The 21,397-nt window shown below is 39.8% G+C and overlaps 1 protein-coding gene across 3 annotated transcripts in view; it reads right to left on the bottom strand.

Annotated features, from left to right (window-relative positions):
* LOC135480687 (uncharacterized) overlaps window positions 1-21,397 on the bottom strand; it is a 79,852-nt gene that overhangs the window by 5,894 nt on the left and 52,561 nt on the right. Inside the window, exons 1-5 of one of the 3 annotated variants that reach the window (XM_064760589.1) lie at window positions 18,112-18,229; window positions 5,857-5,967; window positions 4,895-4,976; window positions 2,063-2,140; window positions 1,552-1,638 (exon numbers count right to left, since the gene is read on the bottom strand). In XM_064760589.1, coding sequence (XP_064616659.1) covers window positions 1,552-1,638; window positions 2,063-2,140; window positions 4,895-4,976; window positions 5,857-5,938 — 329 coding nt within the window. In that variant the 5' untranslated portion in view covers window positions 5,939-5,967; window positions 18,112-18,229. Of the gene's footprint in view, window positions 1-1,551; window positions 1,639-2,062; window positions 2,141-4,894; window positions 4,977-5,856; window positions 5,968-18,111; window positions 18,230-21,397 lie in introns of those variants that run through there. The other 2 variants (XM_064760588.1, XM_064760591.1) reach the window with 2 other exon arrangements.

Genomic DNA, 21,397 nt, shown 5'->3' with positions numbered 1-21,397 from the left:
TGTTTGGTGCTCTGTATATGGCTTTGTGTAGCCGTCAAACCTATTGGGTGTTTGGTGCTGTGTATATGGCTTTGTGTAGCCGTCAAACCTATTGTGTGTTTGGTGCTGTGTATATGGCTTTGTGTAGCCGTCAAACCCATTGGGTGTTTGGTGCTGTGTATATGGCTTTGTGTAGCCGTCAAACCTATTGGGTGTTTGGTGCTGTGTATATGGCTTTGTGTAGCCGTCAAACCTATTGGGTGTTTGGTGCTGTGTATATGGCTTTGTGTAGCCGTCAAACCCATTGGGTGTTTGGTGCTCTGTATATGGCTTTGTGTAGCCGTCAAACCTATTGGGTGTTTGGTGCTGTGTATATGGCTTTGTGTAGCCGTCAAACCTATTGGGTGTTTGGTGCTGTGTATATGGCTTTGTGTAGCCGTCAAACCTATTGTGTGTTTGGTGCTGTGTATATGGCTTTGTGTAGCCGTCAAACCCATTGGGTGTTTGGTGCTGTGTATATGGCTTTGTGTAGCCGTCAAACCTATTGGGTGTTTGGTGCTGTGTATATGGCTTTGTGTAGCCGTCAAACCTATTGGGTGTTTGGTGCTGTGTATATGGCTTTGTGTAGCCGTCAAACCCATTGGGTGTTTGGTGCTCTGTATATGGCTTTGTGTAGCCGTCAAACCTATTGGGTGTTTGGTGCTCTGTATATGGCTTTGTGTAGCCGTCAAACCTATTGGGTGTTTGGTGCTGTGTATATGGCTTTGTGTAGCCGTCAAACCTATTGGGTGTTTGGTGCTGTGTATATGGCTTTGTGTGGCCGTCAAACCCATTGGGTGTTTGGTGCTCTGTATATGGCTTTGTGTAGCCGTCAAACCTATTGGGTGTTTGGTGCTGTGTATATGGCTTTGTGTAGCCGTCAAACCTATTGGGTGTTTGGTGCTCTGTATATGGCTTTGTGTAGCCGTCAAACCCATTGGGTGTTTGGTGCTGTGTATATGGCTTTGTGTAGCCGTCAAACCTATTGGGTGTTTGGTGCTCTGTATATGGCTTTGTGTAGCCGTCAAACCTATTGGGTGTTTGGTGCTCTGTATATGGCTTTGTGTAGCCGTCAAACCTATTGGGTGTTTGGTGCTGTGTATATGGCTTTGTGTAGCCGTCAAACCCATTGGGTGTTTGGTGCTCTGTATATGGCTTTGTGTAGCCGTCAAACCTATTGGGTGTTTGGTGCTCTGTATATGGCTTTCAGACTAGGCAAGAGCACACTGTTGAAAAATGACGTAAAAGAAGATGCATTCAAAATATGAAATAGCCAAACCCAGGTATACTTTTTATTGTTTTTTCCAAATTTATCTTTCTATATATGCCCCTGGGGTCGGCTTCATGAAGCGCGCTTGACTTCCGTGACAACATATGTTGTAGAGATATGAAGTCCACCTAGCTAAGGGCTACCAAACACTGAGTATGTTTCGTGAAACTAACCTATGAACTATGCTTTTTTTCTCTCATATAGCTCAAGTAAATGTAGTTTAGCTCACTTCTGTTGTATGCTTTTCTGCTACAACAATTTACCTTTTGTACATGTCGTTTATGCCTGATCTTCCCCTGGATCTGGATCCCCATCTCCCACGGCCCCTGGAATGGGACAGTCTGGCATACCTAGACAACCAATCAAACGTAAACATTCATCAAAACGGGAAAAATCTACTTGCACTGGGCCTACTTAACATGTACAAACATTCGGAATACATCGGACATTTCCGTAATGTATGAAAAATTAATAAAAAGGAGATTACAATTATACAATTTTTTGGATTTATTCAGACTTATAGGAAATATAGCAGCTTCTGAATAAACACATGAAATTATCCAAAGCAAGGTCTAAAGTTCAACATGCATATAAAACTTATCTACAGCCTCGGTACCTTGGCGGAAATGTCCGAGGTTGTCCGAGGCGAGAGGGGAAGCAAAGCAGGCTATACTTCGGTGCGTCTACAGGCGAAAAAGCGTGCGTGAATGGTGACTGGTGCAAAATATAGCAAAATGCCGATAATGAAAAAGATGATGTTCAGACCATGTATACCTATAGTAACTATCTCCTACACTGTATCTGGATCTATCCGACCATCTACTGGGAGGGGAATAAGAGAGGCGTGCATACCTGGGACGAAAAAGGAAACATTAGTAACAAACAAACAAACAAACAAACAAACAGAGAAGGGAAACAACAACATCACTGTGATAGCTCACAGTCGTCTGCTTTACATGAGGTTTCCCATGTTTGACGTCAACGGTCTTTGGCCAGTAAAAGAACAGTGGCCTGGTTTAGTTGCAGTCTTACTGTGCTTGATGATTGTAACACACCGACACCGATAACATCTGTAGGAGTGAAACTGTCGTCTGCTTCACTTGATTTTTGGCACATAAGGCGTCACTGATCATTAAATGTTGCTAAAACTGGAGAAGGTGAGAACATGTGCGAATTTCCACACAAAGAGGGCAGTGCATCAAGCAACAAATATACCACAGTGTCGCTATTAACGTGCAATCACGCGTTACCTTACATACGACAATTACTGCATCACATATTTACCACCATTATCAACATTAACATTAACAACGTTATACAGTGCATAAAATTACGAAAGCTTGCGAGAATTCATCACATTTATATACCTTGTATTAGATTTTATTACAGTATACAGCAAAGCACATAACTTCGTTTGAAGTCAGCAAGTAAAACTAACGTTCGGAATAACTATAAAGAAAAATATAATACTGTCAAAGCGACTTCGAAGTACTAAGTGTACTTCTACCCCAATACACGCTAGAAAGAGAGTTGGAGACCGAGAGCTTTATTCAAGAAATCGATACAAGTGGGAAACAATATGTCCTTATGTATTTATTGGAGTTTTTTATTTCCGAGCTTTACTTTGCTCTAGACACAGCTGTCATATTTAGCCTAAACAAGTGAAACAAACAGGCTTGGGTTTAAAATGAGTCAAACAAATGTTTTATTTTTTTTTAAATTTATTGGTGTTTCACGTCAGGTTCAGAGGTAAAACGTTGGGGAGGTTTATACGTGGAGGAAAGAAGACAGACCTCTTGAATTAAAGCCGCAAAAGAACTAGCAAAAGCTGGATTCGAACCCAGGCCCTCGTCGACCGCGGTGAGAACAACACCTCTCCATATATTGTGCCATACACGGAGCACCAAACAAATTAAATGAAATAACTTGGATTGGCACAGAGGCTGCATAGACACTTCAGTATCCAATTGGTGTTAAGCGCACGGAAATCCTTAAATCTAAATTCCGGTATTTTAAGGACACCTTAAACAACCAGTACAGCCTCTTACGTACAATGTAATCACTGCACGAGACACTTCACAGCGTATGATAACTGCTGGGTCAATCTCTCACGCTTACATTACAATCACGAAAATTAGCGTGTTATCCAGATAATCGATCTGCTAGCAAAACGATACAGAATAGTGATGTATCACAGTTTCAAGTTCACCCCCGAGGTCCTAAGGCGAAAAGAGAGTGGGGACGGAGACGACTTTTCATTGGATGGAGTTAATGAATTATAGAAAGAGTAGATTACAATCATGAGCGTCCCCACTCCCAACTCGCCCAAAGCACCTGTATATCATGCCCGTTTTTCTGTGGCCTCATTCTCCATTTCCCATTTCCGCATGCCATAGCTTACACTACACATGACGGTACAATCCGGTATTACATAAATATTTAAAGACGAGGATGATAGTTCTAGTCCAGAGTGGGGTAATTACTTTAGTATGCATAACAGAAAAAATACTCATTACCGTAATTGCAATAGTATTTATTTGCAGTCCTAAGCAAGCTGTCACACTAAACCTAACAGATCGCTAGAGGCGTGCAAACCGGAACTACCTATACATAACGTATATCGCGTGCAGCAAGTACATGGCTTAATATGATTGGATAACACTGCCAAGGTTTAACTGCATCATGCATGCGCTGGTAAGTCAATATTTGTCTGAAAAAATAAATTGACATCACAAAACGTTACGATGTGCCGAGGCAAAGTAAATTTGATGACTACGGCTGTTTCAGAAAAGTAAATCGCCTAATCAATCGGTTTATTACACAATCCAAGGAGGTTATGTTTTTTGCGGGCAATTGTTTGGCTGTCGGTGAGAAAATTTACGGAAAAGTTATGCAGGAATTTGGATGAAAGTTTTTACACAGGTGGGCCCTATGTATTGAGAACGGCAAGCAGAAATGTTGTTTTCTCTCAGGCTCTTCTCTGTTTCCACCCACCATAATGCTAGCCGCCGTCGTATAGGCCTAAGTGAGATATCCTTGAGTACTGCGTAAAACACCAATCAAATAAATAAATAAATAAAACGGCATTTAGTTAACGGAATCTCAAAATAGCTATATAGCTGTGCTTCGTGCGTTTTCCATGAGTTTTAGTGTAATTAAACAATGGTCCACCTGTTTGGCATATGATATAATAGCTGATTTGTCCAAGTGCTCGAGGGCCAAAAACGCTATAGTCTTGCAAAACCTCAAGCTGTTCGGCGTTACCCGTCGCCCTGTGAACGGTCCTGTAATATAACAGTGATAAACCAACCACACGTCATCCTTCTGAACACCAAAGTCTCGCTTGTGTATTTCAAGCCCTTCTTTTTTTACCGTTCCACCACTGCATTGTCTGCTGCACACCCATGAACTCGAGGTAGACGTGTTTCTACGAGACTAAATATGCCTCAGTGATCCTCAAGCGCATTAATAGAACTTCAATACAATTGATACAAATAGTTGAGAGATTGTCAGTCAAACCTATACTCTTAGCGGCGGAAGTCATCTCGTCGTCACGCTGACAGGACTTTCGTGCCACCTGGCGGTGGGTCACGGGAAATAACTCACCGTTTGGAAATTTCCTGAGAATTTGTAGGTAGATCGTTTGTCAGACTGTCGAGGGCGTCCTCGCTGTAGGCATCATACTGACCTACCGGAAGATATATTAGTTTTTTGATTAAGGGAGACAACTGTACAGAATCATGACAACACTTATGAAGAAACACACGGTTCATGCAAAAATGGAACTAGATACATCAAACGGCAAATGTTCCTGCCCATTTGAATTTTAGAAGTATTGAACATTAACCAGACGTATTTACATCTTTAGGCTTCTCCATAATCAGTTACATCTGGAAAAAGTTTTTCAAAAAGTACGAGATCATTCCAACTCATTCCATCAAAACTAAACATTTATATTGCTTCAGATATTGACGGTTTCACGTTTGAAACGTAAATAAAGTAACGTGGTACAGCTTGGCCACTAGAGCATTAAATCCTATAATCGTATTACAAAATACACAAGACTCTTATTAATATTAAATATTTCAAAAACTGTTAAATTATCATTTACAAAGCCCTTGAACAAAGACATTCTATGCAAAATTGGTATTTTTTTCGCATTTACTTCAAATGGAAGAAGTCAGGTTGAATCCAAGTAAACATTAAACAGTCATAAAAAGTAAGTATTAGCCTATATGCCACCGGTATCAAAATCTATTTCGATGGGGTAACACATTGTTTTTTTTTTTCAAAATATGAAGTTACCACATTCATTTACAATTATTCACATTTGAATATCAGGAAACATCGTTCACATTAGTCCACATGAGATTTACTTATTTATTTATTTATTTATTAATTATATATAGCATTATGGTGGGAGGAAACTAGGCAGTGCCCTGGGAAAACCCGCAACCATACGCAGGTTTATTGCAGACCTTCCCACGTATGGGCGGAGTGCACGAGATTTAGAAGAAACAGCTGTTGAATACTTGTTTTCACGTTCAGCATATTGGATGAATACTTACTTTGTACACTGGAAAGGCAACAAATAGTAATGACGAAAACAACAGGAATTGTGACGTAAACAATTCCAGTATCCAATCGCATCTTTGTTTAGATTGTTTTCAATCCGGAATCTGTGAAATTGAAAACAAAAACGTGCGACCATTAGGACATTTTAAAAGCAATCATTTTCGCTAATTTAATAATTTTTTAGTGCAACAATAACACCAACAATGACAATTAAACCAGATGAAAGGAAACCTGCAATCTCAGTGTTTAACTGAGAAATGTATGTGTGTTTAATGATCTGTGGAAAAATAAATAACTCAAAGGTACTACTAGCGGTCCGTGTTTGTCGAGCTCTTTGATTGGTCGCTAGACAACAGTCTCCTATCGACCCCTGCCTTTATCCATGATTAACGCAGCTCAATCCGTCTGACACCAGGGTTACTTTGTAACACCTGACTGGATGATGGCTCTCAATAGGCACTTTCCTAAACTTTTTTAAGCTAAAGGGATAGCTTTCCACATACCTCTCATGCTTTATATTATTGATTTGATTGGCTTTTCGAGACGTCTCGACCCGGATTATCTGACGATGTTCAGTTTAAGAAAACCAGTCAGTGAGACAAACAAAAATCCACAGAATGTTGACCCTATAGGTAAAAAAATACCAATAACCAAATAAGATGTCGAGATGGATTTGAACTCACAGCCTGACTGGTGGTAAGAACATACTATGAAGAACGAATGAGTTAGAGCTATGGATCGATAACAAGCTGATGTCCAAATTGATCACGCAATACCTTATGGTAACTGATAGCGGTACTGTCAATCTTCGAACTTTTTGACCTAAAAAGCACTTTTTCAACGGACTTTATGCATACAGTTATTATAAAAATAACACTAAAGGGAACTGTTTGTGTCACATAAGATGCAAGCGTCATAAAGTGTGCAAATTATTTCTGTAAGGCGATCGAAATGGTTGACGAATTAGGGTATGTTGTAGCTGAGAAAAAAAAAAAATATATATATATATATATATATATATATATATATATATATATATATAAGCGACGTATGTCCCTAATAAGCGTTGTGTATCGCTGGTAAAGGGAGTAGTTTGACATTATCAGTGGCATCCGGGGGCAGATGTCAGCATGGCAGACAGATTGCCACCTCGACTGCTACACTATCAGGACGCTCACAAGAGATAATCAGATCTTACCAAGGTGATTCCGACAAGTTATTGATTAATTCTAACAATAACAGGTGCAATAAAATCCAGTACCTAACAGCTGACAAATACCGGCATGTTATCGAACGTGCCGCTTGTAGCAGATGGCATCTACATGTATGGCGCCCGGGTATATATATATACACACTCATATTTTTTAATAAAATGTAAAATGGCCAATGTCGATAGCTCGTACTATTGGTACGTGTTTTTTTCAGGTGCTGATACTGTCCGTTGTATTACATCGTTGTTTCAAAGCGCAGTCGTGCCGTTCAGATATCAGATGGCACAATCAAAAAAATGTTCACTCATATACACTAAAACACTAATCTGCTATTTGTAACAGAAAGTCTGTTGTCTGAGTGATACCAGAATGTATTCTGTCATTACAACACTAATAAATTAGTGTCATTATAAACACTAATGAATGTCAAATTCACACTCTTCATGTTGAATTAATAAAATAAGTGTGGTATATTTAACAAAATAATGTGCTGCAATAAGATAATACAGTGTATCACCGCTCTGTCAACACATTTTGGTCACAAGTGGGAAAGTTTGCCACTAACTTGCCAAACGTCAATGGTTTATGTCGGCCACACCGTTTTCTTCCTCCTACAAAACTGCTAGTCGGACATCGTATGAGTAGAAAACTCTTGAATATGGTGTTAACGACTATCAGATAAATAAATATATGATTTATTCTTTGATTGACTGACTGTTGATTTACGTCATATGCAAGATTTCTTCACTTATGAAATAGAGGCCATTTTCACGGGTTCACAGCGCTATATTTCAATGAACTGAACTGAACCCATTCCCGTGAATAGGTCAATATTAGAAGTATTGGGCTTAATATAGACAGTCATCGTTACATATTGTCTGCACAACAACAGTGTTGTTCCAAGAATAGCTTCAGTCTACTCAAATGCTGCACTTGGTTACCTAAACAACGCTCTGCCTCCGCATTGGGCATGCGCGAATCATGGAAACTGTGCCGAGAGCGTTATGGAGAACGCGAAAGTGGGGATCCCTGGTCGAGTGGGTGGCTTCTGCCACTTGGACTACGGGTTGTCGAATAATTAGGACACAATTTCAATTCCATTTCTTGTTGAATTGGTCTTCACTCTGGGAGGATTGTTAGGTATCTCTCAAGGCTAGGTTTCTGAAAAAAATGTTCTGAATATCCAACGATCTACATAGTAGGATTACATACTGATAAATTTATATTTTAGAAATAGAACAGTAAACAAAATTCGAGTAAAATAAATTGTTGATATATTTACTTAGATTTCAAACGCCGTTAAATCGGTCTAAATTGTATGTAAAAAGGCTTTAGGCACATTTCATGAAAAAGTAATTTTAATTTCAGGTAAAACTATCAAAGGTGCTGTTAAACAAGTCGTAATGTAGAGATAATATGTGATGAAACCTATTCGCAGCAGTAAAGCTTGTTGTAATGTTTGATGTAAAGGCGTTTTAAGAAGAAAACACAGTTTTCAGAATTGATTTATAAACGTCATTTAGATAATGAGAAATTTACGAACCATGATTATAAATTTAAGATCTCAACGTAGTTGTTACTTATACCGTATTTATTTGACTGATTGTTTTAACCTCTTCGATTTAAGAACATATATTTTATGTTTTACGGTTGCGTTTGTGTCACTGGAGGAAATGGGTAAATACTTCCCCACGTGCCTGGTCAACGTCCTAACTTAACGCCGCAGTCTAGTCATACGGATCATGTATACCAATATAATGGGTATACTCCTCGCCTCAGAAAAGCGGCCAAAAATATGTACTGCTGTTGCTCTTTCCTATAGTACATCACACTATTCGATATTCGCTCATAAAATGAAACGAAAGACTTACATAGAGAGCAAAACCAGAGGCGCAATGACAGTGTGATAGTTGGCAAAACGTTAAACGTAACCGGTGAATACGGCCCCTTGCCAGTGTTCCTGAGTTAAGGTTTTATTCTACCTTTTCATATAAATGCTTAAATACTAACATAGAGAGCAAAACCAGAGGAAAGATGAAAGAGTGATAGTTGGCAAATCACTAAACGTAACGGCTAAAATACGCCCCCGTGTACTTGAGTTAAGGTTTTATTCTAACTTCATGTAAATGCTTAAATAATAGTTAATTTAACGCCCCCTAGCACCATGGATTAAGCACAGTTAGGTAAGAAAAAATACAGTGATATTAATTTCAATTATCAGACATCACTGGTCTAGAACTACTCAAAATGCTGTGTTGTTATCACATTTAGCATACAATAACATTAAAACAATGTATGTGTTAAAAACAACCACTGTAACATAACAGCAGCCAAAAATGTATGTGTTTTAACTGCAATTTGAACCTATTTGTGTACACCGTCATGGGCTCCTCTTTTATCATTGCAACATGCTCATTATTAATGTATGGTACCGGCATGGCGGAACTTTATTCAAGCCATTGATTAATTTACTTGTAGTTAGGGCGGTGTCGAGAAGCTGTGAATTTCTGGACAATATATCATTAATCCCAGCATTGTCCTCAACGCTACTTAAATCGTTGGAAAGAAAAAAAATTGGAACTTTCTAAGGTTTCACACTAATGAACGAATGAAAAGTTCGGCAAAGAGTAGAAATGGTTCAAATAGAGCCAATAAACGCACAGTTTGAGCTGAAACAGGAATGTTGAAACAATATGCATGTATAAGCATAGTGACTGATTGCTGGCAATAAATGCGATGTACGGTTAGAGAATAGTCTAATCTGGAACTGGCCTAAATACGGGAGCTGGGTGGGATACCTACTCATCCATATAATTGCGTTTAAATTCCAATAACTCCCCCTGCCCCTCCTCCCCCCTTCCAAAAAAAAACAAAAAAAACAAAAAAAAAAACAAAAAAAAAACAAAAGAAAAACAAAACAAAAAGAAAACAAAAAACACAGGACTGAATACTTTATTGGTACTGTGTGTAAAATGACAATACTGATCTCAGGGGAGTTTTCCTTGCCCAGTACGCAATCACCAAATATCAGGTCAAACGGGTAGGTCACGTGACAATGGCGGCCGTCTGGCTGTCCTCGTTAGGCCTGAGTGATTCGGAACAAACAAATAAAGAGTCCAATTTATCAGCCTCCAAGTGAAGCGTAATTACAGCAGGGATGCCTGGCTAGTCAATGTCTCGTGCAATGAAAGCGCTTTTAGTTCCTCATCTTATGGGTAAATTATGATATCGGCCAGAAATCAGTTTGCATCGGATGGCCGTGTTACCACAGGATTACCATCCTGTTACATCCTATATCGTGCCTAGCAGATATTTGGGCGCTTACAGATACCGAATTGCATGTTAACACCCCCGGTGCCTAGTGCTTCTCCGAACCGTACAACCTGTAACAAATCTAAATAAGCATTTCTGAGATCGTATTTGTGTAATGCCTTCGCACGCTATTAGCTCATCTAGCGAACATAACACCATCTGAAAGGTGTAAAATCTCATTAATTACAGGTAAATCGAAGGTGAATTTTCCCTCCCGTGGGCTCTATTGGTTAATTTCCAAGTCACGCGGTCAGACCAAGAGGGCGGCGTGTGCTCCCTTGTAGGAAGTGGAAAGTCGAGGTGGGGTGGGGTAGCTTTTCACCAGTATCTGTCAATAATGGATTGCAGCTGTTTATATGTCTGTACACGCGTTTAATATGAAATATTTATTTTATGTGTTCCTTAGTACAAGCTAGTCCAACGTGTAGAGAATTCAACAGGATCCGACAGACATTACATACTGTTGTTCAAGTAAGGAACATGACTGTATGTCTAATAAGAAAACTTGGTGCAAAAGAAATTGTCCGGTGATAGAGACTTTCGAATACATAAACAAATACGCCTACTTGTGCATTTCTATCATCCGTACGCCACTAAAATCCGCGATGAGAAAATAAGGAGAGCGTCCTTTTGATTGGATAAAGTAAGTTGTCTTTACTTCTGCACCTCACCAATCCAATCCAGGAGAATGTGATTCAAATTTGAAATGATGGAGAATTAGACATGACTCTCGGCCTAAGCTACCTGTCTGAGAAAAACAAGATGACCGTGTAAAATGCCAGGGTCGTCGTGTTAACGCAGGAAGTGTTGTTGATCCGGGTGTAGGCTATTTTAACAGTTAAAAGTCATGCTGTTCGACAACTTAACATATTCGACTCCGAATTCGAGATAGCAAACATCCGAGCATTTGCCGTTTTATTCGAGCCAACACACTTTCCTCGCACAGACAAGGTGATGAAATCATTGCCCAAATAACATGTGAGTTAATCAAAGCCGATACGTTCAAACCAGGTTTTGCATATCCACCAAAGTTGTTCATTTTCTTAAGATTCGCATGTTATCTTTCACCTCGTCGTCTGATTTCAAATGCCTCATGCGAGTAAAGTACCCGGATGTGCGTAATCTCGAAAACGATTCTTAACAGAACTCCCAAATCAAGTCTTCATTGATTGCTCTCTCAATAAATGTTGCCCTTGTAGCAGACCATAGTGACTCTATACCAACACAGCCATTATGCCACTATCAACACAGCCATCCACCGTGACTCAGAAGGGCAACTAGGACTCCAGAATCATTGTCTATACATTTGGTAGATCCATTTTGACCTCATCAGTAGAACCATTTTTGCACTGTGATTAGGATGTCATCATCACAACCTTTGTGGCTCTATGGCCAGAGCCATATTGTAAACAACGATAACTTTTACTTAACCAGCTCCATTGTCACTTTATTGGTACAACCACCGTGACTCTATCAGTAGAATCATTGTGACACTGTATACACAACCATCAGGACTTCATCAACACAACCTTTGTGGCTCAACGGCCACAGCCATATTGTGAACCATGGTAACAAATTACATAACCAGGTTCATTGTCCCGTTATTGGTGACTCCATCAACAGAACTATCAGAGCATCCACTTTGTAGCATGCGTAATGCCAATGTCGCATATACCCAGTCATTAATTATACAGTCCAAGATTACGCACTTAAGCTCCCTCATCCCATCTTACTGCTTCAAATAACTAAATCATTGTAATTCTGCGGTACCTGTCGTCTGTGATCACAGTCCCTGCTTCAAATAGAGGCCATTTTCGGGTGATTTTAGGCCACTGTGACTGCGTTGTGTTTTATTATATGCCAACTAATCTGATCTGGGTTTATGGTTTGACAACAATGTGTTTCACAGATGTGTATTTTTTTTTCAAAAACAAATCTTGTCTGTGTTTACGGTTTGACAACAACGTGTTTCACAGATATGTATTTTGTAGCATGCGCTCTATTAATAAAACAGGAACAAATGACATATGTTTGAGGAAAAGATGCAATTCACATGCATTTTTTAACATGTGCTGCAAGATAAGACAAACAAAAAATTCACCATCCCCAGCAACAACAACAACAACACTGTTGTCTAATAGATGGTGCTCGTCGTCGCCAATACGTTCGTTGAAGATATTGAAATTCCCGGCCAGATACCGGGATAACGGTCCCATTTTGTGGTTGACTGTTCATACGCTAATATCCACACAGATACATGAGTTTCTGTACGATACTCCTGGTATGAAAAACACTAAAGAGAGGATAATTCCATGTATAACCGTTTAGATCTTGAAGGGCGATTTATCTGCATGGGTCCAATAAAGATTCATCAAATTTGGGAAAGAACGATGACAGTTTATTCCGGAGAGCTAATAGGGAAACTCCGCATGTGGGACTTACAGTTAAAGCTTTTTTCCACGAGTGTACCAGGCCAGTTTAAATGAACTCTCAGTTGAGAAAACAATTCAGACAGTGGAAAGAAACGGTTTGTCAAAACTGATCTGCGGCAACGTGTGGAGATGTGGAGTCAAGCAAGCTGCGCCGACCCTTGGGGGAGGTATTTACACCCCGTTTTCTGTTAGACTAGAGAAGGAGGTGAATTGCCTTGCCCTAATGGGAGTCCCCACTTTAGGCCCCCTATACTTAAAGTAAAATCGATGAGACGGTGAAGAGTTGGGAACGTAACATTTCGGACGATCAGCTTTATACTTCATAGAAAAAATCCCATAGAAGAATCACGTGATACGCGCAATGATTTGACATTTGAATGAAACGGCGTTGCACTTGGTTGGCCAGGTCTGGATCGCGTATACGGCTTAACCAATAAAATATACCTTAAAATATGAAAGTTTCAGTGTCATGGAATTATTTAAACTTTCGGAATCGGCTAAAAATCAGCATTTCACCCATTTAGCTCCATGTTATTTATCATCTCCTGCTCTTTACGAGGAGGCCTGATGTTCAAAGCTATAAATAGGTAAAACTGAGCTTCACGGGAAGTTAAGAAAGGTGCAACAAAAAACTCCTTATGATCTTACTCAAAATCTAATCCCGTTTGCATAAAATGTCTGAAAAACTTAGACATTCTCGAATGTATTTGTACATTAAAGATTACGGCATGTCTTCATCAAAATTCATTTGCACCAAATTTCTTAAAAATATTTAAAACTTGACCATTTTCGAATCCATTTGCAATTTATACATACGACATGTAATCGTATCTTCAAATAAACAAGGTGCAACGCGCCTTCCCACTCAACTACCGAGACTATGCCTTTAAGAACAGGTGCAGTTTTCAATCAACAACAATTTCCCTTTCAGAAACTTGTATCTGGGTATTAAATAAACAAGGATTAACATGTTTTTCAAATAAAAATCCGGTTGTTCGTCGTGAACCGAGAAGTGAAGAAAAAACCACGAGCATGCAACAAATGTAATGAAATAGGTCACAGGAAATAATCAACTTTTCTACAAGCACCTGAGTCCAGCCCATCATCGTTTTTGCATCTGTCATGAAATGTCAGTTTGTGGAAATGTCGAAGTATTAATGATTTCTTGGACGTCGGATTTCATAATCGAAGGTCTTTTTAAAAACGTTTAATAAAGAAAGGGTTTCGAGTTACTCTCTTCAGATCAAACGAGGCCATTTCCTGTTTGTACTTAACATTTTCATCCTGACATTTCATTATTTATTTTCCCCTGATTCTATGAATGGTATAGCCTAAGTATTGGCGCATTTTAAATTCTTCCAAAAGTGATAATCTGTTTATGGCTAAGTATAATATAAAGCCACATGACACATAAGTACAGACCAAGTGTTTCATAACTAGAAATGAAATACCTACATTTTGTCTTGATTTTAGTTTTTTTTTCTACCACTTTATATAGTGGTGGGGCCTCCGTGGCTCAGTCGGTTAGCGCGCTAGCGCAGCGTAATAACCCAGAAGCCTCTCACCAGTGCGGTCGCTGTGAGTTCAAGTCCAGCTCATGCTGGCTTCCTCTCCGGCCGTAAGTGGGAAGGTCTGCCAGCAACCTGCAGATGGTCGTGGGTTTCCCCCGGGCTGTGCCCGGTTTCCTCCCACCATAATGCTGGCCGCCGTCGCATAAGTGAAATATTCTTGAGTACGGCGTAAAACACCAATCAAATAAATAAATAAATATATAGTGGTAAATATATCCTACCACTGAAAATCGTTCCCAAAGAGAACTAGAACTAATTTCAGTGTTGCAGAAAAAACCTACAAAATTGTCTCCGTTTTCATTCCCACATATTTATCTCACATGCAGTAGTACGAATGAACCGGATTAATTAGTTAATACACTTAATTTGGTTTGATCGATGTTAAATAGAAAAAAATATAGATTCCGCGTATGTACGTGTTCTGGAATTGTACACTATGAGCTACTTTCCATGCGATTCCAATCACGACACTGGCTATGGCGGCATCCCCACAGTGGATAGCAAAGCTTAACCCCAAAGGGGCTAAGGGGAGCCGTCACGGCCCGAGGCTCAGAGCCGCAGGGCCCGTTGGGAAAGGGCAGGCAGACCTATCTGATCTGATGAGACATGTGATAAGGAGACACAATACAAATGAGGAAAGGTTGGAGGTGGGGTGGGGAGGGAGGGAGGGAGGGGGGGGGGGTGAGTAGCTTCCATAGCTAGGCTTGTCTGCGGCATCTGTTGATATGTTTCCTAATCATGACATAGCTTTCCAGCTAGAAATTTAACCAATCGCCGAGTCTATCGATTCGAACACAGACGGTAGTGTGGTATTTTGGAGGAATTTTATCTGGACAGGCTATTTTATCATTTCCGTAAAGCTCATAATACGTGTTCCTAAATGAACGATATTTAGCTACATTTTAATCTGCAAAATTTTATGGATTATGTTTTCAAAGTGCATCGCCCACCCAAGTACTACCCTAAATCCTCGACAAATTCGACCAGACATCGTGTAGCATATAGCATCTAAAGTTATCCTTTACTGGTCGAAGTTGTTGAGGATATTGGGTAATGTGTATTTCTCAATGTAGCCTGCCAGACGGTGTCGGTGTAACATGAACTGCTAACACTATCAGCTAAAAACCATGGTGGGCACGTAGACCTATATAGGCCTATATATTATTTTCTCCCCATTTATATCCCATTTTCTCAATATCCCTCCGATACGAGTGGAACTCTCACTGGCGTTTTGTTATCAAATCGCGTCAGTGGACAATGATTATTATTTAAAGTCCGCTACACGAGATACTAATGCCATGTAACGATAACTGGCATCTCTATGACTTACATCACTTATCTAGCCTCTTGCGTGTCCCACACGTCTACGCCTACAACAATAGAACCTTTCACAAGGCGGCCGTAAATAAGTTGTATTTCAACACTCGTTACAGGAATGCTTCGCAGGAAAATCACTTTTCCAATATATGGTCTTTTTAAGGAGCTCCTGGGGAAATTCCATTGTCAAAAACAATCTACCATAAACAATAAGGAAAGAATCGCACTACAGAAATCAGTAGTCACAGGAAATGAGCTTCGCTGTTCCATGGGACACTCCATTCACCCCGAAACATAATGCACCTTTTTTGTTTATATTTATGTATTTGATTCGGCTTTAACGTTCTTATCTACAGTAGGCCTACATCACGTAGGTCAAGTGTATATAGGTGAAGTTGCCATAACTCGAAAATGACACTTTAAGCAAATGGCCATCGAGAACTTCTGTATGATACCCTTTACTGTGCTTCAAAAAAAAAACAGTTACAATACGAGGTGTAAGATCAGTCATGTAATGGAATTCAAAATGGACACGAAACTATCTCGTCAGTCAAAAATTCAGACAAAGCCTTAAAGTTACAGCACAGAAAATGTAACATTACCGCGGTAATAACCAATCGAGACATTCTGAGGAGGATACGACATAAAGAGTTTTTTCCCAAACCTGTTTCCCCAAGTCCCGCGATAGATATGATGTGGAGTATGCAGTTATAGTGGTTGAAAGAATTCTATGGCTCAGACGGTTACTACGTTTGTGTACTGCAACTGTCTACTTAAGTGATCAATGAGGTCGTGGGTTCGATTCCAGGCTTTGGCTGCCGCTTTTAGCCCAGAGGTTTGTCAGTGACTTAGCCAAGGACGCTGCTCACTTTGGACACAGTGGTGTACTCCTCCTGAAAACCTTTCAGTCTTCATATCAGTGGTGAGTTCTTGAGTGTACGGCGTTAAGCGTAAATATAATAAATATAGGGGGGCAAAATGGCAATGTGCCCCGAGGCTCTACCCGGTATCCTCCGACTATAATGCTAGCAATCGTTCTAGAAGTGAAATATTCTTGTGCAAAGCCTTGAACATCCATCAATTAAATAAATCAGGCGGAAGCAATGTTTTCCATACATGGCAGACGCACTGGTCTCCTAAGTATTGTTTATGATAAAACCTCAAATAACGGCCCTCCAAAAAAAGTAAAATAAAAACAAAAATACAGAGACAAATAGGTTTGCGGACATATACCTGAAATAACACGAGAACAATTTTTGATCACGTGATGGTGTTGTATTGATTACTGAAGCTGACACCAATTTTAAGCTTCGCCGTGTTTCAACTGTAAACTGTATGAAGCTTCGGTTTTCTTTCTTTGAAGATAAAAAAACTTAATGTAGAAATTTGAAAAGCGGTTTTCTCCAAGGTTATTTGTTGTTGTAGGAATGCCACACGGGATATATACAAGCTTTGCTACAGTTAACATAAGAGCTGTTTAAATAGTTAATATCAGGATGGAAGAAAAGGGTAACTAAAAAAAAATATCGGAAATAGGCCGGTAATCCTTTTCCTGAACAATTTCCAGGTTCAGTTTTTGCTATCACCGGATACCTTGGGGGATTGTTTCTCAAGCTGCCAAATTCCTAGTTTAAAGTTACATCATGGCTTAACTGGTATTGAATACATGTGTTACCATGGTAATAAGGCTTGGCGTAACTTTACGACTGTTTCACATTGCAGAAACATGCAGGAGAAGAAAGTTAGTATCCTGTGGATGCCAATCCACTCTGACGCTCTTTGATGACAATATACTGTTACAAATGAGCATACGTTATACAATAGTGAATGCACAAGTGAGTGTACAAGTGAAAAGGCACCCAAAACGCGAGAACATACCTTGTTCTAACAGAAAAGCAACGTACATGTGGACATACATTATATAAATAGGAATGAATTGTATATGCCAGTATGAATACATTAAATTTAAAAAAAAAACATAAATAAAAAAAAAACGACTAGCCTTTCGCCAACGAAGCCGTGAGTTCAGAAGCTCTTTGTGAGACATGAAAGATATCCTCTACCAGACACGGTTTTTCTGCAGCTCGAAATGGTGTTACCTGCACGGAATACTCGTCCTCTTTTTACCCGTTAAACGGTTTAAACAGTTTCTCCTTTGGCCATTGTCCAGTTTCCTACATTCAGCCATAAACAGCTTTTTCTATGAACACCTCCCATTTTCCTACGGCCAACCATAACGGACTTTTCCTCTGGGTAGTGCCCAGCTCCCAACATCCATAAACGTTACGTGTTTGTCCTTCAGGGCTCTGCCTGGTTTCATCTGCCCAAAAATGACATTCGTAAACTTTCCAAATTGCCAAGCTCTATTCTAACAGAGTAAAAACACGTACATGTACTAATCTTACCTTCCTATTAATTGAGCACCTGTGGTTCAACATCCGTTCTGTATAGTATGATGAAGGTACAGAGCTTTGTAATAGTGCTCACAAGTGCGTCTCAGCGATATATCTATACAGGTAGGCTACATCCCACGCTGTCCATACCCAACTACGCGAGTATCCGTATTGGTGGAGCTCGAATCATTACAAAGCCAAGCGGAAATAGCGATTGATTCCCCCACAAAGCTTTGCGCGGCACACTACCTCGCACGGTCAACAGTAATGTTTGCCCCCAAAAGCAGCCTTAACAACTTGATTAAGCGTGATTGATTGGAGACAAAAGCTATCCCAGATGATCGAATAGGTTCAGGGTGAATTAAATCATGGTGTCATTATAGCATAGATAAATATACACTGGGGAAGGGATAATGGTAGCGATGCGGGTGGGGGTGGGGAGACAGGGAGCGGTGGAAGTGGTATTAGTTGGTGTGGGAGATTTGTACTTGCGCATCCTATATTTGTGGGAGCCTGTTGGCCGAATGATTTAGGCGATTGACATCTAGATCTGTTGACATCTTGGAATGGTGCCTGACTCTTTTTTTCAATGGTTCAAACTCTAGGAGGTCTCAGCCATTTTCGTGGAATGTGTCAGAAAGCATTAATCATTATTGTAACGTAAATCATTTTCTGAACGACATTCATGAGGTCAAATGATGTGTTACCCAATGTTGAAATATCCATGGAATTGCTTTTGTGGCACACTGAATGACAGCAGTTTATATTGTCTTAACAAAGATGTAACAACTGATCTTGCATTTTTCGCATAAAGTTAACAAGCAGCGAATCCGAATATTCCAAAAAGATCGGCCTTTGTCGGCAGATTCCGTCTAGAATCAATGTTTTCCTACTATGTCGTTTGGCTACGACCTCGTTTTATGGTGTGGCTTTTACAACAAAAAATGATACACAAAACTAAACTCTCAGATCTTACCAAGGCCTTTGTCGTTTAGCGGATAGTCCAAAAAAGATTGAAATTGGATTAGGTGTCTTCAGATAAAGTTTCCTTGAAATAAAAAAATAATTTGATCTCGTAAAGGAAATCCAAGCCCTTTGGGGAAATTTCAAAGGAAAGCTGCTTTCAAATGGCGTCTCGTGGATTTCCGCTAGAAAAAGAAAACCTTTTTGAGTTGCAAAAAAAAAAGCCGATGACGTTAGAACGCCATAAACTTCCACACACGAAGAGATTTTCAATAGACATGTCATATTTGGCCCTCAGATTCGTGTGTATACCATGAATAGCTTAAACGGGGTTCTTTATTTATGATGGAATTCCTGTGGACAAACAGTGATCTGGACAAACTCCTTTTTGATTATTTGATTAGGGATTAACTTCACTAATGATCTGAGCTAACTTTGAACCAGAACGGTTCATCGCGGCACAAACGCACCTTAATGAAACTTAGTCTGTGACAGATCTAAAGTACTAATTAATAATAACGGATAAATTATTCATCAATCGCGCAAGCCCATCTACAATGACATGCTACGAATCACACCAGCATTCTGCTGATTATGGCACATAGTTCATTGACTTTGACTCTCATTAGTACTAACGTTGTGTTTAATAATCCTGTAACTTAGCTCTGTCCTCGGTATAGCCCAAATCATTCTTCCTGGATGAAATGAAAATGACAAGTGACCCGATATCGCGAGATAAACCTGGTAATAGTATAATCCTACCCAGTCTTGTTCCCTGAGGTATTCTGCGTACCATTAAGCGACTGGCGCCACCTGAAGTCAGGGGGAGGGAATCAGCCAGAGTACTCTCTGCAGAAGTGGGATAGGTTCTCGTAAGCCGATTACGTCACCACACATTAACATGACGTTGTCGGCTTTCGAGAAGTATAACGTGTGGCCAAAGGATTCTACAATTGAGACCACTTGGCTGGGATTATTGTGGTGGTAGGATTAAGTGCTGAGGCTGTGTGTCATTCATCGTGTGTCACGATTATTTTGTCTTCATCCTAATAAATGAATAAAACAGTAAGCAAATAAATAAAAATTAATTAAACATGAAAACAACTTCCACCAACGACGATGCACCCAACCGTTTTGTGTTGTCAATTGATAATAATTTTAGGGAGTTAGGGATCATGTAAAGGAAAACTTGCTTGTGAAGAAAATTTTTGAAAAATCCTTCGCTTTATGTTACTTGAAGCTGTGAAACCACGACATGGAAACATCATCTCAAATTTGCCACGTAAATTGACCTTTCCAGAGCCTACATCTATCATCAGTTTGCAAATTTTGGAGTAGTTATTGCTATGGACATAAGACGATAGCTGTATGACATATTAGACCGGAAGTTAGAGTCTGATACGTTAAGAAATTTGTACGTTCTTTATTAAACAGGGCTTTCTCAAATCCATTTAGGAAAGATGACTCTTTGGCACTGTATGAAAGTAAATGACCCTTGCCAAAGTACTTAGTTCGGTAACAAGAGACGTGGATGGAATGATCGGTGATACCAGGGGTAAACTAACCGGCGACGGTGGAAATGAAGAGAGACTATACAACCCTAGTTGCCTCAGACAGTAGCGTGATCAGACACTCGATGTGGCGTTCAGCCCCATCTTTGACCTCGACGTCGATTCTTAGGAATTCATCCGCTTTTAGAAACAGGTGCTCGCTTAAACCATGAGATGTAAATGTACCAAATGGTTTGTTATAAGCCGTATCGCATTAATAAGTTTATTGCGAATATACATGGCCTTTATCAAAAATACCACAACAACACATTTCCAGTGAAGGCTCGTATGTCCAACCTACACATGCCTTGTCTGATGACAATGTAAAAGTGTTTCCAAGAACGGGATGCAACAGGGAAGTTTCGAGTTGTAACTCTTTTGTCGTTAAAGGTACAAATAGTCCTATAGTATCAAGTGACTGGTGAAAAATGTTAGGCAACCTTCGTTGACATTGATTAACCAATTACCTGCCTCACGTTGTTCCAAAGGAACAAATGACACCTATTTCCTTTATGAAATTCTCAAGTTCACAGCTTTCTCCATCGTTGGTCAACTCTAAATTACTTTTTGTGAAATGTTATATTAAATGTAATCAAAATAGTTTTATAACATAATTGAGAAGTCACGTGGTACAGTTACACTTTTTTCAGCCTTTATCAATAAAAAAGTAGGGCCTCAGTGGCTCAGTTGGTTAGCGCGCTAGCGCAGCGTAATGACCCAGAAGCCTCTCACCAATGCGGTCGCTGTGAGGTCAAGTCCAGCTTATGCTGGCTTCCTCCCCGGCC

This window comes from Liolophura sinensis, chromosome 13 (genome assembly GCF_032854445.1).
Source record: "Liolophura sinensis isolate JHLJ2023 chromosome 13, CUHK_Ljap_v2, whole genome shotgun sequence".
In the NCBI taxonomy this organism is placed as follows: domain Eukaryota; kingdom Metazoa; phylum Mollusca; class Polyplacophora; order Chitonida; family Chitonidae; genus Liolophura; species Liolophura sinensis.
This window is presented reverse-complemented; position numbering and strand designations above follow the sequence as displayed.